The sequence below is a fragment of the Thermobia domestica genome, chromosome 6, assembly GCF_964235325.1.
Source record: "Thermobia domestica chromosome 6, izTheDome1.hap1.1, whole genome shotgun sequence".
Lineage (NCBI taxonomy): Eukaryota > Metazoa > Arthropoda > Insecta > Zygentoma > Lepismatidae > Thermobia > Thermobia domestica.
Window position 1 is genome coordinate 87,074,647 of NC_137459.1, and position 20,681 is coordinate 87,095,327.

The 20,681-nt window shown below is 35.8% G+C and overlaps 1 protein-coding gene across 3 annotated transcripts in view; it reads left to right on the forward strand.

Moving 5' to 3' along the window:
* Nse4 (SMC5-SMC6 complex kleisin component Non-SMC element 1) overlaps positions 1-20,681 on the forward strand; it is a 131,267-nt gene that overhangs the window by 51,988 nt on the left and 58,598 nt on the right. For all 3 annotated transcript variants that reach the window (XM_081761819.1, XM_081761818.1, XM_081761820.1), the window contains 3 exons: positions 1,835-2,006; positions 8,634-8,737; positions 14,158-14,266. In XM_081761819.1, coding sequence (XP_081617945.1) covers positions 1,835-2,006; positions 8,634-8,737; positions 14,158-14,262 — 381 coding nt within the window. In that variant the 3' untranslated portion in view covers positions 14,263-14,266. The remainder of the gene's footprint in view (positions 1-1,834; positions 2,007-8,633; positions 8,738-14,157; positions 14,267-20,681) is intronic.

Consider the following 20,681-nt stretch of genomic DNA (forward strand, 5'->3'; position numbering starts at 1 on the left):
TGCGTTAGTGTGACTGGAGTCGCTGCATCGCGAGGATGGTTCTGTACACCATACAGGAACGCGTGTTCATTGCTAAAAAAATATTGGATATCGGGATCGTATCAGACCGTTCAACGTGAATTTTGCCGTGAATTTGGATGCCGTAAAGGATCATCGAAATCATCTATACATCATTTGGTGAAAAAGTTCGAAACAACAGGAACGTTGCCTACGGGACATGGAGGCGCGCGTCCACGGATGTCCGAGGGGACAGTACAGAATGTGCGGCAACGTCTTTTGCAGTCCCCTAAGAAGAGCCTGCGTCCATTATCACAAGAGGTAGGAATGACAAAGTCAACTGTGCAAAGAACCGCCAAAATAACCAAGCTGTTTCCATATCGCGTTACAGTCGTCCAGGAGTTGAAGACTACAGATTGGGAAAATCGCGTGATGTATTGTCGTTGGTTGCAAGCTTTGTTGTATGACAACCCAGGAACCCAAGACCCTTGGTTCATAGATGAAGCTTGGTTCCATCTCTCCGGTTATGTGAATTCGCTGAATACTCGGGTGTGGGCCGCCGAAAATCCGCATGTGTACCATGAGATTGCACTTCATCCATTGAAGGTGAGTGTTGGTGTGCAATTTCCCGACAGTGTATCATTGGACCCACCTTCTTTTAAGATACAGTAAACACACAAGTTTACTTACACATCTTCAGTGAATTTGTGAATCAGCTGGAAGATCAAAAACTGCGTGGCGGTTATTTCCAACAAGACGAAGCAACATGCCATACTTCCAACGTGGCCATGGTAGAAATTGAGTCCTTTTTTTGATGACAGGATAATCTCCAAAGGATTGTGGCCGCCAAGATCCCCTGATTTGCAACCACCTGATTTCTTCTTATGAGGTTTTCTTAAATGTTGTGTCTACAGAAACAACTCACGATCACTGCAAGAGTTTCGAAACAACATTGAGGAAGCGATTCATGAAATCACACCGGAGCCTCTACATCGGACTTCTCACAATATGGAACGCCGTGTACAAACATATCTTGACGTCCAGGGAGGACACTTTCAGCACCTGCCGTGACGGTCATGTATTCAACATGAAACAAGTTACTTATATTGTGAATTTCATTTTCCTATGTATATTTGTTCGGAAATTATAACGTTTTTTTTTCGAGTTGGAAAGCTAGTGGGACGCACTGGATATATATATATATATATATATATATATATATATATATATATATATATATATATATATATATATATAGGGCACAGCAAAGAATGAGGGGGTTGCGGAATTATGCATATTTATCACCGTAGCTCTATCCAACTCTGAATATAATTTATTGTATGAAACGCTGTGAAACACAGTATAATTTGACTTTGAAGATATAATTAAGTGAAAAATCTCGCGAAGGTAGTTTCCATCCGCTTCATATTCCCGCTCACACACTACACTGTTGATTCAATAAATAAATTCAATTATCAAATTAACGACAATATGTTCCAATAAAAAAGGTAATGCTTAAATTATTATTCTATACCACGTTTGCTAATTATTTTCTTATTTTGACAAATGTTTTTGAGTATTGTAGAATGACATTCGACACTTTAAAAACATCCAGACTAATTTCTAAAACATTTCAATGTCTCCTTTTGATGTTAAATACCAGTAGCTTGCTGGATGTGTTTCTAATTTTCAATTCATATGTCTTTAAAAGTAACTGATGGGACTAAAGGTTATACAATGTAAGTACATAGACCATAAAAATGTTTAATGTGGTAATGAGAAATATGTAGTTACAAATTCTTAGACCATCTACTTTCTTTTGTTTTTTCACCTACAGGATTCTGTAAACAATGTTTATTATGCACTGAAAAATGCATTTATAAAGAATGGATTCCGACCAGTTAGCTACTACAGATTTGTCATTGACCCAATATCATACTCGATCACATATGGGAACATGTGTCGCCTGGTACCTCTGGTAGAATCTGGCCGTGTGTGCATGGTAAAATGTAAGTATAAAAATTATATATATATATATATATATATATATATATATATATATATATATATATATATATATATATATAGTGTTTTATTTCTGAAAGAAAAGGTGCCAGTGCGCTGGACATCAGGTTGAAAATGGTAAAAAAAAGCGAGGAATGGAAATTGCATACCTTTCAGGGTATATTATTATTATTATTATTATTATTATTATTATTATGTCCTTTAGCATATCACTGCAGTCTTATAACTGAAAACTCTTACCTACATACCCAAAGATGCTTCTAAAATGTATGATTTTTATATCTTAATTTTGTAATACAATAAACGTAAAGGTAGTGATTATAATTTTGTCATTTTGTCATTCTGTATGGGTATTCACTCTTGGGAAGCTTTAATGACGGAAGTGTTAAAATACCAGTAGCATTTTTCACAAAAGAACTAGTCTTGCAATACTACTACAAAACTCATGAACCTTTTATTATGATTGTATACATTGTAATATGTTGGAAAATCATAAGTATTGGCACTGGTATTTACATATGTATTGCTATTTTAATGTTAATATGTTGTTTCTTGTCCTCAAGGTTTCATGTCTTGTAAAATGAATTTGCAGAATTTGTAACTCTTGCAAATATCCCCATATCACGCCTCAACTTTCTTAACAGGTGAAAATTACTGGAAGCAAATCTAGGACATAATGACTATTGGTATGAGATTCCCGTCTGAGTTGTTTCATGGTCTCCATGGTTTTCTGGCTTGTATGTGACCCGCCATCACCTTGGAGAAAAGAAAGAAAAAAAAACATATATGTACTAAGCCAGCTTCATCGTTGTTCCTAATATTTCCTTTATTGTTCCAGTTCGTAAACGAGAATAATAGTGCTCGTTGCTTGACCTGCGAATCTATAGAAACTCAACATTAATTATCCTCTTCAAGTTGCAGATGATTATCACAAAAACTTTCTGGTGTCAGGGAAGTTTGTGAACGTCAAACATGCAGTTCGTTTTCAAGAGATATTATCCCATTCTAGAAAATAAGAAATCTTTATGTGGTGCAAACACTTGAGTTGACTTCCATTGTTTTCCATAGTTTCTGAAAAAGATTTTTAATGTGCTTTGGATATTTATCCAATACAACTGCTACTAGTAATCTTACTATTACTACCATTATTACTACTACTGTTAATACTATTACTACTACTGCTACTACTACTATTACTACTACTACTACTAATACTACTACTACTACTACTACTACTACTACTACTACTACTACTACTACTACTAATAATAATAATAATAATAATAATACAACTCCCTCGTGGGTACATGGTTAGCGTGTGCATCTATGGAGCGGAGGCTCGAATTAAATTTCCAGTGGAACTCATGTGGTTTGGATTCCACCTTAAGTTGTACCTTCATGTCTCACGTAGTCTCGATGCTGAAAATGACGCTAAAGTCTAATCTAACCATCTAAATAATAATAATAATAATAATAATAATAATAATAATAATAATAATAATAATAATAATAATAATAATAATAATAATAATAATTTGTTTCACGTAACAAACAACTGGGTGGACAGTCATCATTCTCGCAAGCGCCACATGCGTCTGACAAGACTGATCTCCACATAATTTAATGCAACCGTTAATTATCGGCATATTCAAAGTCAATTACACAGCCGAATGTATCATCGCGAAAACAATCTTAAAGTCAGGATCATATTTTAATGTAATTTTACTTAAGTACATTACAGCATTGACACTGATATTTCCGTAGTGAACATGCATATCAACAGTTGAGAGGGCGGGGTTTTATGGTAGATCGCTCACCTCTAATTCGGGGGGTCCTTAAACTCTTTATTTGACAGTATTAGTTTCAAGAAACGTTGCGTTATACGCACGGATGAGAATTTCAATAGTCGTTTAATTGATATTATTGCTGTTATACAACGCCCATACATTCCCTACGTAATTACTTAGATACTTTTAATCTTAAGAAACAGGAAGCAGTCACGTTCTGTACTACACAGGCTTTATTTTCATAGTTTCGAGAAAGTTTCGTTATTATTATTTGTGATTTCTTATTTCTATAAGAATATATTTCGACGAAACTCCCGCTAATTACTCCTTCTGAGAAATAGTGCAATTATAATTGACCATCATGCGGACAATTTAAGTCAATAGCACAACATAGTTAGCTATTTTAGTACAGCGTTCCTTGGAAATAAACAGCACAAAAATTAACTGCAATAGACGATTTCTAAAGTGCACATACACTAAATGAGTGTCGTATTTTCGTAACCTAACGTGGGCACCCATAATCGTAGCTTTAAACACTGAGTGCCCATCACGAGATACGGAAAAAGTCGATGGATCTAATTCCAAAATATATATTCTAGCACACCCAAAATATGTTATGTGGCAGTTTCCGCCGTAGACGTGGGTGTGTGAACAGCAGCCAAAGACCATTCCTCAGTTTCAAATTCATTGTCACATGTACTAAGACATCTAACCCAACACTTAATACTTCTGCACCATTAATGTATGTGCATTCGTCAGTCATTATTGAGAATATGTCTAAGTTTATCAATGTGTTCTTCAGTTCTTCATCAATAACTTCTCTAAACGCATAACCATTGATGTTGACGTATATGTTCATAGATGCTGATGTTGATGCTGATGTTCAGTACTTTCGAGATATTTTTTCTTGACGGTGCCAGACTTGTTCACTGAAGCTGCCACGGTAGTGAGATGGAAAAAAAGTGAAGTAGTGTGAAGGATATCAGCCTTAGAAAGATAACATGCGAGGATCTTATAATATATATATATATATATATATATATAAAGCAGGATTGAAGCCCATTTTATCCAGGTTATACCTGAGCGTCAAGCCCCTATACCCCCTTGGATTCGCCGTTTCATATATATATATATATGTATATATATATATATATATATATATATATATATATATATATATATATATATATATATATATATATATATATATATATATATAATTCTATGGCCTATGGAACCCGGAGGTTCAGTGCCGCGTTCACAAAAGCTCTCCACAAACTTCTATACTTAGCTAATTGCATCCAGTTCTGCAAGATCCATCTTAATATTATCCTCCCATCTGCGCCTAGTTCTTCCTAATGGTCGTTTTCCTATGGGTCTACCAGTCAGGACCTCGACAGAATTCGCGACGACAAGAGATTTTGAGCCGAATAGTAACACGAATTCCCTGCTTTTAGTCGACATTTAATTTCTTCGTGAATATGATTTTCGTCTGTTAATATTGATCCTAAATATTTGAAAGTATCCACTTTATCAAAAGTATTATTTAATATTTTAACGCCTGCACAATTTGCCGTATTACTGTCCCGACGCACTTCCATGTATTTAGTTTTCTCTGCATTTACTTCTAAACCCATGTCCCTGCAAGTGTTTAATAAGATCTCTGCATTTATTTCTACTGTTCTCCTATCATCCCCTATTAAATTTACATCATCAGCATATGCCATAACCTGGTGAATGCCGTTCAACTCTAGGCCCTGGCTGCTATCTTTGATTTTCCTCATGGCGTATTCCAGCACAAAGTTAAATAATAATGGCGAAAACGCATCTCCTTGTTTCAGGCCATTTTTGACGTGGAAGCTCGTGAACAAAAATTTTCCTACCCGGACTTTACTTTGGGATTCACTTAAACATATCTTAATTAATCTAATTAGCTTTCTCGGTATTCCAAGTTCTGTAAGAACGTTGTATAATGTTTCTCTCCTAACGAGTCGTAAGCCTTTCTATAATCAATAAATAGTTGATGTACCGGGGTATTGTATTCCCACTTCTTTTCGAGTATTTGGCGAATGGTGAATATTTGGTCGATAGTTGATCGATTTCGTCTAAATCCCCACTGATAATCTCCAATAATTTCATCTGCGTATGGGGTCAATCTTGCTAACAGAATATTTGAAAGGATTTTATAGGATGTTGACAGAAGAGAAATGCCTCGATAATTATTACAGTCAGTTTTGTCGCCTTTCTTGTTAATTGGAACAATGATTGATTCTTTCCACTCTTGTGGCAATTCTTCCTTGTTCCAGATAAGGAGAATGAGTTTGTGTATCTTGTACCACAATTTTTCGCCTCCAGCTAAAATTAACTCAGCCGGAATTTCATCTACACCCGGAGATTTGTGTTTCTTTAATTTCTTTATAGCGGCTTCCACTTCTGTTCGATTGGGTTCTGGAATATACGGTTCTGCGTTGTGTATCTCCTTTTCTCCACGCACATTAGTTTTTGGCTGCGTGTTCAGCAAATCGTCAAAGAAATATTTCCATCTATTTAAGATGCTATCCGTGTCACTGAGAACTGTTCCGTCAGATTTCTTTAATATATAAGCACGAGGTTGATAGCCTTTCTTAAATTCGCTGATCCCCTTATACATGTCCCGAATATTTTTATTTTTACTATTATCTTCAAGTTCCTTAATTTTAGCTTTCAAAAAATCCCGTTTCTTTGTTCTAAAAGTTTTGGAAGTTTCCCGCCTGATATCTGCGAAATTTTGTGTAGTTATTTCATTCGGATTTTGTAGCCACCGTAATTTTGCCTGTTTTCTCTTCTCTGCTAGTTTAATGCATTCTTGGTCGAACCATGGTTTGTTCCTACGTATTTCCGCGTGTCCCAATTTTTCTATTGCTGAACTGTTCATGCTATTTCTAATTTCAATCCAAGTATCCTCAACACTAGTGTACTCCGAGTCTTCTAAAACCGAGAATCTATTCGAAACTTCAATCTGGTATTCCTCTCTTACCTGGCTCTCTTCTAATTTCTTTAAATTAAATCTCTCCGTTTTCGGACACTGAGTATTACCTTTATTCAACGATAATCTCTCCCGTATTATCGCTACTACCAGGTAGTGATCAGTGTCACAATCAGCCCCTCTAAACGACCGGACGTCAATTATGCTAGATTGTCTTCTTCTATCTACTAAAACGTGATCAATTTGATTATGTGTTTTTCCGTCTGGTGATGTCCAAGTGTATTTATGAACGTCGCGATGTGGGAATTTTGTACTCTTCACGATTAGGTTTTTGGATGTTGCAAAGTTCACGAGTCTAACACCGTTGTCATTACTTTATGCAAACCTTCGTTCCCTATAATCGGTTTGAGAATATCCTCTCGTCCTACCTTCGCATTGAAATCCCCTAATATAATCTTCATATGATATCGCGGGAGTTGGTCAAATATCCGTTCCACTAATATACAGGGTTATTCAAAACGGTCTCCAGACTACAGACTTCAATAACTCACGTTTATTACCATGCACATACATGAAGGTGATATCTAATGTGAAATAAACTCAAACAGTTTTGTTTCATTACATGCCTTAGTGAGGGGTTTCACTGACAGATGAGGTGACTTTCAACAACAATGAAGGAAATTTTCGAGGTTATGTATTTGACACAGATTAACCTATTACAATAATATAAAAAAAAAATACCAATGCTTTGAATTAATTACGACTAAGCAAATAAATATGAAATTTAAAACTATATTTTATATCGTCACCCTTATCTTCAGTTGGAGCATGTACATTTAAAACAATAATATCACACCACCGTCCCTTAAGAGTAATAAAAGAAAGTCTGTCAGTAACAAATTCAACCCGTTTAATTGCTGGTAATATTCGTTTGTGAACGAAAAACCCTGTTCCTAACTGGTGATTTTTATTTCCTTCCCCGTAAAAGAACGTAAAATTTCCGGAATTCTCAGATCCATTTCCTTCCCACCTAACTTCCTGAACTCCTACTAAGTCCATCCTGTATTTCTCTAACTCACTCGTTACAGATTTTAACGCGCCTGCCCTATAAAGGCTTCTAATATTCCATGTTCCAAATCTCATGTCCATTTTATTTTGCTGATGTCGTGCCAAGTTATCAGTCCTTGTCCGAGGCTTTTGTGAATGTTTCTGAACAAGTACCTTCTTTTACAGGATGAGGGTGTTAGCCTTACCCAAACCCCCAAGCTGGAGGACCACTCCTAGTCGTCTGTCCGCGACTGCTTATTCAGTATATTCGCAGCTAACCTCTATATCTAGAGGCCTTCTTCTCGATCCGCAACCTGAGGACGCGCCATGCCGTGGTGACAGGAACCCACGTTACACGTTATATATATATAGGAACTGAAAACCCATATTTACTATATCTTAATATTCTCGTCCTTAATTTGATTTTCTCCTGGAAAGTCAAGAACAGCTAATCAACCGATCTCGTCCGATTGGGATCAAATTATCCATGGTGATAGGAATTGACCTGCTGTAAAAGAGTGCGAAATATTATGGTGTGCCAGCGTTCTGTTTGCAAGTTTTATATGGATGCATGTGTAAATTTGGTGCCAACATTGTTATTTATTTTATTAGTAGCGAACTCTTTATTTTAAACTTGTAATCTTGCATATTTCGGTGTAATGCTGTTATTCTCACATCCATTTGAAAACATATTTTTTTTTTATCTTTCATTTTTTAATAATTGATTTTCCGAAGAAATACTGTCCGTCATTTCTAGATTATATTTAGTTAGATGTAATGCACATTTATTTATACTTATCTTTTTTTTTCAGATGATCATGAGGTGGCTCTCGTTCCTTCCAAATATATGGTGTTTGGAAACGGAATAGAGAGCGAGGGATCGAAAGTAATGTCAATTTCCGTTCCATTCTGGCTGGTACGTAATATTGTGTAATTGTCCTTTCACGTTTTAAATTTATTTACATGTGATTTCGGTTGTCAAGCAGAACTCACAATGAAAATTAAAATTAATAATAATAATAATAATAATAATAATAATAATAATAATAATAATAATAATAATAATAATAATAATAATAATAATAATAATAATAATAATAATAATAATAAGTCACTAATAAAATAAACTAATATACAGGGTTATTCAAAACGGTCTCCAGACTACAGACTTCAATAACTCACGTTTATTACCATGCACATACATGAAGGTGATATCTAATGTGAAATAAACTCAAACAGTTTTGTTTCATTACATGCCTTAGTGAGGGGTGGCATTGACAGATATCTTCAGACTTTCAACAACAATGAAGGAAATTTTCGAGGTTATGTATTTGACACAGATTAACCTATTACATGAATATAAAAAAATACCAATGCTTTGAATTAATTACGACTAAGCAAATAAATATGAAATTTGGTAAAGAAAATACTTTTTTTAGGGAAAAAAATCTGTATATACTACAGAGATATAATAAGCTGGAAATCTGCGTGTCGTTGCTAATAGTACGTAGTTGGGTCCACATTCAGAATGTAAGTCAGGGGCGTCATTAAGGTCACCGCAGATCCCGCATTGCGGGTGGCTCAAGCCATCAGAGGGCCCCCAAATCGTGAAGTGGAACGTAGAGAAGGGCCCCACTAAACGCTGTCTGCAGGAGGGTCCCAAGCGCTCAGTTACGTCACTGATGCAAGTGGTAATTGTAAAACAGCTTTTTGTGTTAAAGTAAAAAAAAAAAAAAAAAAGTCTTACAAACGTGCATTTCTCCTATATGTGGGGGATTGTTTCTTTGCTTCTTGCGAAATAGAAGATAACCTAGCAGGTAGAAAGTCTGAATCATGCAAAGTTTCCATTGATGCTTAAAGGGCTTTGAAATGAAATACTGTACACCCAAAACTGAAAGAAAATTTGAAAGCTGGATTTACAGCTACTGGTATACACCCACTCAACCGTGATAGAGTGCTTAACAAAATTAAAGACAGAAATAAGGATCTTCCCGAGGGCCTCACTGAAGATCTGCATACGTGTATTGTTGAGTATTTGAAGTGTTTACGACAGCCAAAATCAGGAGGACAGTTATCGGTTTGTCTGGCCATTGAACGATGCTATTTCATCTATTGGCGTTTACGATATTGAGAAACTATTGCGGCAGAATGAGTATATTATTCGGTGTTTCTTTCATGGGATACAATGTTTTTAAGACACTTCTGATTTCTATTGTTCACACTTGAGTGTTTTCTGTTTGCTGTATGGTACTATGTATATGAAAGGCAATTGTTTTGTACTCATAAGTTCATAACTTTTATTTTGGGTGTTATAGTACAGGAACTTATGATGTCATATTTTGTTTATCAATGTGTAATTGTAATTCCATTTTATTCATTTCCTTAACTGTATAAGTAATTTTAACAGTATTCATGGTAGGCCTCGTTTGGTTTTTGAATAAATCTTACATTGATTTTTTTTTTTTTAACTTTGGAAGGCAATAACACAACTTTGAAGCAAAGTAGATTTTTTTTCCACATCAGATGAAAGAGTATGAGTTGAAAGGTTTTCTACTTATGAGACAGGTGTAAATAATCAGCTAAACTTTCATTTTTACTCCTGACAAAATACAGAGTCAAATTTGAAGAAATATATTTTTAACGTAACTCCATCAGTTAATGTCCTAAAACAACAAAATTAATATCTATATACAGGGCTGTTCAATCTCTTCCACATGGTGGGGTCTCTTTGAACGGAAGTCTTGCACAGACCAAGTTACCATCATGCAAATTTCAGTGTTCAATTTCACCCCATCTTGGGGCTGACTTTGAACACACCATCTTTTTTAACTTTTATTTCAACAAGTTGCGAATGTAAATGAACAAATGTAGTTGGGTTTTGTAGTTAAAAGAACAACATACAATCTGAAAAAGTTTAATGTGAAAATTCAGCTGTTCTAAGAAATTATTTAAGTTTATTTCCCCAAAGTGTTCAATGTCACTTCACGCTACGGTAAATATATTTTTTTCACATCATAAGTATTGAATGCGAGCCCCTTTTGTAACTTGACACATATCAAGCCACAATAACTCAAATCTCTTCTCTCTGTCGCTAGGTTTTAAGGCTTGCAAGAATGTAAACTAGTATGGATAAAATGTCAGTAGCTTTGGGGATAATGTTCCACACAGTAGGCTGTGGTATCTGCAATTCTCTGCTTGCTTTCATCGTGGATTTCTATGGACCTCTCGTGAAACTGGCTCGAACACGCTCCACTGTTTTACGAATTTGTCAATGGGCGGCCGGAAGATTTCTTCTTGCAGATGCATTGTCTTGACTGAAAATTAAGTATATTTTCAATACTGTGTCCACTAGAGGGTTCTTCTCCAAAACTTCTTTGTAAACTAATAACAAACTGGTTACTTTGAAAATTGAGCACACAAAAGGTTTTCTGCCTTTATCTGCTGCCACCTTGTGTTACGGTCGCCCTAGCAGTGAGCTGCGTAACTAATACATCAGTTTTGCTAGATATTTTTTTCTCTCATTTGGTATCTCTTCCGTAAATGTAAGTGTTTAGAACTTTGACTTATTAAAATGTGTAATCGAGGAGATAATTTTGACTAGCCCTGAATGTAAAAAGCAGTGGACAGATTGGTACAGTAGCTAAATCTGTGGCAGCAAGTCAGATAAAATAAATTGCGCTTAACCAGATAAGAAAAAAATACAAGTTTCATGTTTTTTTTTTAACAGATTAAATCCAAAGTGGTGTAAATCACGATTTCTTTATTTGAGGAAACGAAGCGTTCTTAACTCAGGAGCTACTCTATTTACTGCAGCCGCAAGTGCTGCCATCATCAAAATCAAAAGTTGAAATGAAGTCATTTTTATCTTAATACCTCGCTATTATCCCCTTGAAACTAAGGGAGACAGGCGATTAATATAATACAATGATCATGAAATGGTTGGTGCAATGATAGTATGAGATAAACTGAGCGAGCCCTGTGAGATACTACGTTGTTTATTACACATTCACATAGCATGTATAAAAACCATGAACTCGTCAACTCGAGATATGAACACTAGGATCAGAAGTTTCTAACTTTGAAACATTTCCTCACGAAATTTCCAAAAATGAACACAGTTCTTCGATTAAGATATGATATATCGTTGTGAAGTATATTCAATACTAACCGTTTGCTTCAGTGTCGGTAAACAGTTACAACTCATAAATGTTCATCCAATTGTTCAGATTTTAACGGTGTACTTTACCATATTAAAATAACGTCATTGTATTAGAACATGTAGTTTAAGTCAGTTAACGCACACCCAACATACATACGGTAATAATATACAATATTAGTTTCTACAGTTATATATCTTGTTCACCCATTTAGTAGTATGGACTGTGCTTTTATACCTAAAAAAAATGACCTTAAACTCTATTTTCAAAACATTATTTCCTTCATCCGTTATTACTATTATTCCATTACATTTAAGGGTAAAACTAAGGGGGAACGCGAGAGTACGCCGTCCGAGCACTTCCAGAAAATATATGTGGCGTCTCCTCACTTTCTAAAAAAAGTACAATGGGTAAAGATAGGCACGAGGACAGTGTGACGTCATGCGTCCTTTACCTTTTCAGATCCAATTTCTCCCCTGATTATATTCAATAGCAACATTGTCTAAAAGTTAGTATAATCTGAGAAAATATTTTAATTCTTGAACAACAAGAAATCGCAGGATGACAAGTCAAAGTTTATTAGTAGAATAATCTAATTGTAATTCATTTAATTGTAATTCAAGGAGAAGGGAGTAGATACTCTCTAGAATCGTTTTGCATGCAATTGACTACTGTTTTGTTTACGCGTAATGTATCATAGATCACTGTTTGCTATGCAACAGGCGTGTCAAGAAATTGTGTGTCAAAAAAGTACGTAATTCCAGAAGTTATATTACCAACGAAACAACGGCAACATCTTAGTGTTACACCTACAATTAGCGATCTATTTTATATCTAGTAAGTACACCGGTGATGACACGACCTCATTCTTCATTCACATGTCGCACTATTCCATATATATATATATATATATATATACTGTTTTCTACCATAATGATACTTTATTTTTCACAAATGAATTACTGTGTATTAAAAGAGAGCCCCAAAATGCATTTTATTTTTTCACAATGTTCCTCATTCTATTCGCATTCTATGAAAAATATATAAAGATATATATACGATACTACTTTTTACCCTCACCTGGTGGTGTAACATTCCCTCCGCATGATCATCAACTCCACGTATGTGAAGTAGACAACAGAACGACACGACACGTTATTACCATGACATCGACATGTGACTGAAGAACGCTAACGCCATCGCTACTCGCGAAGAGGATATAAAAGACGCTGCAGAACTACCGATGACATCAGTCTGAGTTGGGATTGATCAACCTCATTACCTTCTCTGGCTGCTGTGGGCTAGAGAATTTTTTTCTACATTTCTCCGGCTGTTATAGGCTATGGAGCAAATCCTTTTGCCTTCTCTGACCGCTGTGGACAAGAGGAAACCTTTACTCTCAATCATATGCGACACATCACCGTCTGCTGTGGGTTAAAGAGGTTATTAAACCTTCTTGGCTACTCTGGCTGCTGTGGTTCACAAAGTCCTTCCTCACTCAACCTCTCTCCGGTTGCTGTAGACTAGAGAGATCCTTACACCTTCTCAGCCACTGTGGACTGAGACCTAGTCCCGATTGCTGTGGGTGAGGATGCCCTTCCTCGATCTACCTCTCTCCGGCTGATGTAGGCTAGAGAGTCTCCCGGACACTCATCTTATCAAACCCCACAACGATCTTTAGAGAAACATTCAAAGATCGTATTTGATCTCATTTGTCACTGTACATAGTTAGTATAAACATTTGCTGCATTATAATGAAACATTTGAGAAAAATAAAAAAAAGTGTGTGTGTGTCTGTGTGTGTGTGTGTGTAGGATCCAATATGCAGGACTTATTGACCGGCCTTTATGCTATTTTCTGATTATATATACCTACATTAAGGTATCTTTACTACCAGATTATGAAATACCAAGCGCATATTTTCTTATAATTATGTGTATTGCTGATCTGCACGTCTACAACAACTTCTACACTACATTTCGTAATACTTACAGCACTCGTATATACTATGGGCTTCTACTCTATACAACATTACGTGTTATTCTGTTCGTTTTATCTGTGTTTGTCCCCCAGACAGTTTACAAAATTGGAAGCACAAATTTCAGTTTATTTATTATAATCGTATTAGACGTGATTCATAATTGACGTGTTGAAATGATATGCAATTAATCTCTTACAGGAATTCATCGCCCATTACAACATAACTGAGCCGATGATAAAATGGACTGGATATCCTCTCTGGGAAGCAGAAAACTTTCATTATGGGGAAGGGTCATACGCTTAAAAAGGTAAAATCAAGTAATATGCTACGGTATAAAAAGATCTAAGTAAAATATGAAATTATTCTAATTGTGTTCTATATCAGTGATATTTTTATTGTTAATAATTTCAGCGCCTAATTTATCTGCCACATTAATCAGAGTGCTAATAATGGATCGGCCAGAAGTTTGTGGTACCACTAAAGTAAATTTATATTAAATGAAAATATCTTTAGTAAACTGAATGCATTCTTAATTTGGCGGTAGTAAATGTAAGGAAGGAAGCCTGACACAAAAAGTATATTCTGTTTAATGTTGTTACACGTTCGTAGAGTCACACGTTTGGAAACATAGTGATATATTGGAATCCGAATTTCATATGTTCGGAAACTCCATTTCAATTTAAAATCTGTCGAATTCTGAGACAATTTTCTCCTTTAAAAGAATGTAAATTCAATTGTTTCCTTCATGAGTCCCGATAACTGGAATTTTCAAAGTAAATTTAACAACACATTAATCGATTTGGTATTGTTATATCTGATTAAGAATGGAAATTAATAATAGTTAATAATAATATAAAATATGTATGCAGGGTCGTGTTTAACATTTTGCCTCCCAAGTCATTAAAAGTGTCGAGTTCTCAGTATCAATAAAAAATTCTAGACCATAAAGTTAATATTCAATATTTAAGTGAAAGTGGACAAAATAAATAATATTCAACAGTGGACAAAAATCGGACAATGCTTATACTTAACGGTACATACAATAATTCACCTGGAAGAATCTCAGTCAGGATAGTTGTCCACTAGATTCGAACCCGGTTGCGAAGCAAGATCCCTATTCTCTTGTCAGTGCTTGCTTGGTCTAAACAAAAAAAAAGCGAGAAAGTTGACTGTAACATTCGCATCATCTCTCCAAGCTTATTTCTTTGAGAGCGTGTTAACTATATAATATGTAGATCGTCACACATTGCGAATACCTGACTTTGACTTTGCATTCTATTCAATGATGAGTTTTCACCGGGATGAGTATTACCCATTTGGGAAAACACTGTGAATGAAGTTGACTTCTGAGAATAGAAGATGTAAGGAAGAAAGTCAATAAATGCCAATGAAGTAATTTGATCGATATATCTATTCCCAGCAAATGTCTCTATGTGATATTGCCGGCAATATTTTGCGTTCTTGTTTCTGTACCTTTCATTATAATTAATCTGAACTCAAAATCACCTACGAACTTCAAATACCTCGTATTAACATCTTAGTGAAGTATTATCATTCCTTTTCTCTGCAATTCTAGGCCAATCATTGTGAGTTTTGAAGACGTACATTGGGACAAAAACCTGTCATAAAAAAAAAAACTGAAAGTGTAAAGGACATAGCTTCAAAAGGGTTTCTCCTCATCCGATTTCCTTCAAATTTGGCACGTATATACTAGACCGAAAATAAATGCACACGTATTTTTTGTTTCTTTCGGAAAATAGGTTAAGGGGGCAAAGGGCCTCTTTTCAAAAATGAGTCCCCTTGATTAAAAGGGCTACATTAAATAAACGAATCTCTGCCGATGCAAAGATGACTTCCAAGCAGGAAATGTGTCTTTGGCGGTTTTTTCTTTTTTTTTTTGTCCTTTTTTGCGAGAAAAGGGTTGCAAAAGCTAATGCCCCCTTTCGTAATGACAAAGGACGCCGCACAATCCTTACGGAAGATTGATTTCAGTGGAATTGCTTGAAACTTTGATATGTTGTAAATAGTGTGTTCCTGAGAAAATGTCTCGATATGCACAACAACAAATTACTGACCGTTTGGCCACTACAGGATCACTTTCTTGAATACAGTCGAAGATAACGATATTCTTGATTTTGGTAAAAAAATGACTGAAACCGTGACATGTTGCAGACATTATGATCCTGAGAAAAAGTCACAATAGGCACAACCACTCATCACTGACCGTTTGGCCACTACATTGCCACTTTTGAAAACAGTTGAAGGTAACGGTATTCTGGATTTCGGTAGAATGGCTTGAAACCGTGATATGCTGTAGATATTTTGATCCTGAGAAAAAAGTCTCAACAGGTACAGCCACTAATCAATGACCGTTTGGCCACTACAGAGACACACACACACACACACACACACACACACACACACACATATATATATATATATATATATATATATATATATATATATATATATATATATATATATATATATATATTAAACAAGCAGAATGTAACAGTATTTTGGATTTAGGTGTAATGGCTTAAAACCGTGATATGTTGTAGATATTGTGATCCTGAGAAAAAGTCTCGATAGGCACAACCACTTATCACTGACCATTGACAATACAGGGCCACATTTTTTTAAATAGCAGAAGATAAGGATATTTTGGAATTTTGGTGGAATTTTATGAAAGCCTAAAATCCTATCCCACAACCCGGAAAAAGGATTGGGAGAGTAATGGCCAACATCATTTAAGCACAGGCATCACTCCGATGTTCATCGTACGGGAAAAACGTAAACCCTGGAAAGCCCTAGACAACTTTGTTTCAGTACCACGACATCTATAATATATTAGTTTAATTTATTTACACCGAAATCGAAAAAAAAACATATCGTTATTCCCGGCTGTTTTCAAAAATTTGGACATGTTGTGGCCAAACGGTCAATTATTGATGGTTACGTCAATTAAGACTTTTTCTCATGATGACAAGATCTACAATATATCGCGGTTTCGGTCATTTTTACCGAAATTCAGAATATCACTATCTTCGGCTCGGCTGCTTTCAAAAAAAGAAGAGTGATGTCATAGCGGCCAAAGGGTCAGTGATTAGTGGTTGTTCCCATTAAGACCTTTTTCTCAGGACCACAATATTTACAACATATCACGGTTACAGTTATTGCCACCGTAATCCATAATATCACTATCTTCTGCTGCTTTCAGAAAAAGTGACCTCGTAGTGGCCAAACGGTCAGTGAATGGTAGTTTTGCCCAGTAAGACTTTTCTCAGGGTCACAATATCTACAACATATCACGGTTTGAAGCAATTGCGCCGAAATCCAGAATGCCACTACCTTCTGTTTCCAAAAGAAGCAACCCCGTAGAGGCCAAACAGCCAGTGATGGGCGATTGTGCCTCTTGAGATTTTTTCTCAGGATCACAATATCTACAACATATCACAGTTTCAGTCATTTTCATCGAAATCCAAAATATCATTATTTTCGGCTGCTTTGAAAAAAAGTGGCCTCATAGTGGCCAAATGATCAGTGATTGGTGGTTATGCACGTTAAGACTTCTTCATGATCACACAATCTACAACATATCGCGGTTTTACACTGTAAAAAATCGTTGTGTTATTTCAACGACATGCCTATGTGTTAACATAATTGTGTTAAAATATAACACAAAAAAGTGGTTAGAACAACTCGCTCCCCATTTGGAGTTGTGTGTCAAATGCCGGTAGTTGAAATGACACACAGCCTGTGTGTTAAATTAACACAAATGTAGAGTCCTCGGTGTTGTTTTCTGCGTGATTGCCAAATATGTTGGGCATCTAATTATACGGGCTTATGAATTGAAACTATAGACAAACCCAGTAGAAAGAAATACTTAAACAAATCCAGGTATGCGCAAAATTTCAAAGTGCAAACCGCGCGATGTGTTTTCAATTGTTTTACATAATGTTTCTGAGGAAACCCTAACAGCACAAGATGTGCTAGGCTAGGCATGTACCATTTATGTGTTCTAAATTCATCTCCCACATTTGATGTACTTATCGCTTTTTCTAAGCGATTGCGTACTAGAAGCAACAAACACATCAACTTTATTAGATAGCAACTGGCGCCGATCACTTGAAAGTGAATATGGAAGAACTATAAAATAAAGTAGATAGACAGTCGTCATTTTGTTATAAAATTAGGTCTACATGGCGAGCAGATTTTATCTTATCCCGAACGGTTATCGTCGAATATACACGGCTTAAAGGAGCACTCTGATTAGCCAAACGCAAAAGACCTCAACAATTTATCCTTCTACAAGCGACGTTTTCTTCGTCGGCTCCGTGGCCAAGTCGGAAGAGCACGCGGCTAGGAATTGAAAGGTTGGTGGTTCGTGCCCTCCCCACCATTGGAGTACATTTTTTTATTTGTTTAAAGTGTGTTTCTAGACTCAGCATAATGTAAGCACAATACGCATATAGGCGATTTAGCATATTTTGCGGGAGTAATTTTGTGGTTCATTAACGCTTACGGCACGGCTCAACACCGGTTGTGTGTTAAAGACGTAACACACCCCCTGTGTTAAACTCCAACACCGCGGGGTATGTGTTGAACTAACACCACATAGTGGTAGTCACATTGGAACCACTGCCCTCTGTTAAAAGTGAGTTGAATTAACACAACCATTTTTTACTGTGTAGTCATTTAACCAAAATATAGTAGATAGTTATATTCGGCTGTTTTCAAAAAGTTGCCCTGTAGTGGCTAAACGGTCAGTAATTTGTGGTTGTGCCCATTGAGATCTTTTCTCAGGGATACAATATCTACATCATATCACGGTTTCAAGCAATTTCATTGCAATCCAATAACTGTAAGGATTGTGTTGTTTAGTTTGTCATTTCGAAATCGGCCATTGCCCGCTGCAACCCTTTTCTCGCAAAAAACGACAAAAGACATGTTTCCTACCTTGAAGTCATCCTTGCATCGACAGAGTATCGTCTATTTAATGTGGCCCTTTTAATCAAGGAGACCCACTTTTGAAAGGGGGCCCTTTGCCCCCCTTAACTTATTTTCCGAAAGAAACAAAAAAAATACGTGTCCATTTACTACGATCCAGTATATATGTACCAAGTTTGAAGGAAATTGGATGAGGATAAACCTCCTGTGAAGCTATCCCCTTTACGCTTTCACTTTTTAGACTTACAATTTTTTGCCCCGAAGTCTTCGATTGTAGTATCTCTGGCCCAGGTTAGTTAAGTATAGTTGCTCTCTTGTATTTGAGACTTTTTGCCAGCCAGACAACAAAGAATGTTGTATATGCAATCTTCCTGAGATATAGAATAACATGTATATATATATATATATATATATATATATATATATATATATATATATATATATATATATATATATATATATATATATATATATATATACAGAGGGTTGATTAATTCGTGTGTCAATTTCATTTGTTCACTGTGCAAAAGTGGTATGAGGCAAAGCAGTGCAATTTGGTGTAACTTTAGATGAAGGACATAAGTTTTGTTTCGCCATACAAGCATGTCAATTGTTCTAAAGATTGGAGAGATATTGGGTCAAAGGTCAAATTTCGATTTTTTTTCCTTATGGGATTGCAATGGTAAATTCTGAAGGAGCCTGAAAAAACGTAAATCGAAGTAATAACAAAAAAAGCTGTATGGTATGATTCTATGTCGCAAGCCGACCAAATATGCGTCAATCAAGTGTCAAGGTCATAGGTCACGGTCAGATCAAGGTCACAGGTCATTTTGAGAACCCTTTTGAATACACTGAAAACCTCGCAATCTTCTTACCTCATCATGTCAAACAGGTTCTCAAAGTGACCTGTGATCTTGATCTGACAGTGACCTCTGACCATGACACTTGATTGACGCATATTTGGTCGGCTTGCGACATAGAATCGCACCATACAGCTTTTTCTTTGTTATCACTTCGATTTACGTTTTTTCAGGCTCTTTCAGAATTTACCATTGCAATCCCATAAGGAAAAAAATCGAAATTTAACCTTTGACCCTATATCTCTTCAATCTTTAGTACAAGTGACACGCTTTTATGGCGAAACAAAACTTATGTCCTTCATCTAAAGTTACACCAAATTGCACGGCTTTACCTCATACCACTTTTGCACAGTGAACAAATGAAATTGACACACGAATTAATCAACCCTCTGTATATATATATATATATATATATATATATATATATATATATATATATATATATATAGAGAGAGAGAGAGAGAGATTCATCGTAATGAGCGAAAATGAATTTATAACAATACATGCTTTCCCCTGATACCTGTTCTTTCTATCAGTACAAAACTTGGAACAGTCATTTCTTATACCATATGTATTTTTTTTTTTCTAGTTACATTTGGATTGTATACTTTTACCCCGAGCCACTCCAGAATTGTCCTAATTTGATAGGAGGGATTTCTGGAGGGAATTTTCTCGACATTCTCCTAATTTTCCCTGTTCAAATACGTTATTGGCCTCAATACATAGCACTTCTGGAAAGCTTCTTTCGTGCTGAAGAGAATGAACTATAAACCATGACTTTCCAATGAGCAGTGCTAATAAAATAGCTATTTCACTACGAGTCTACGATTTTCTTTATACTAACATAGTTAATGGGCCTCAGGGACTTACTCCATTGTCCACGGCACCTATTTTGTGTGCATGCACATACCT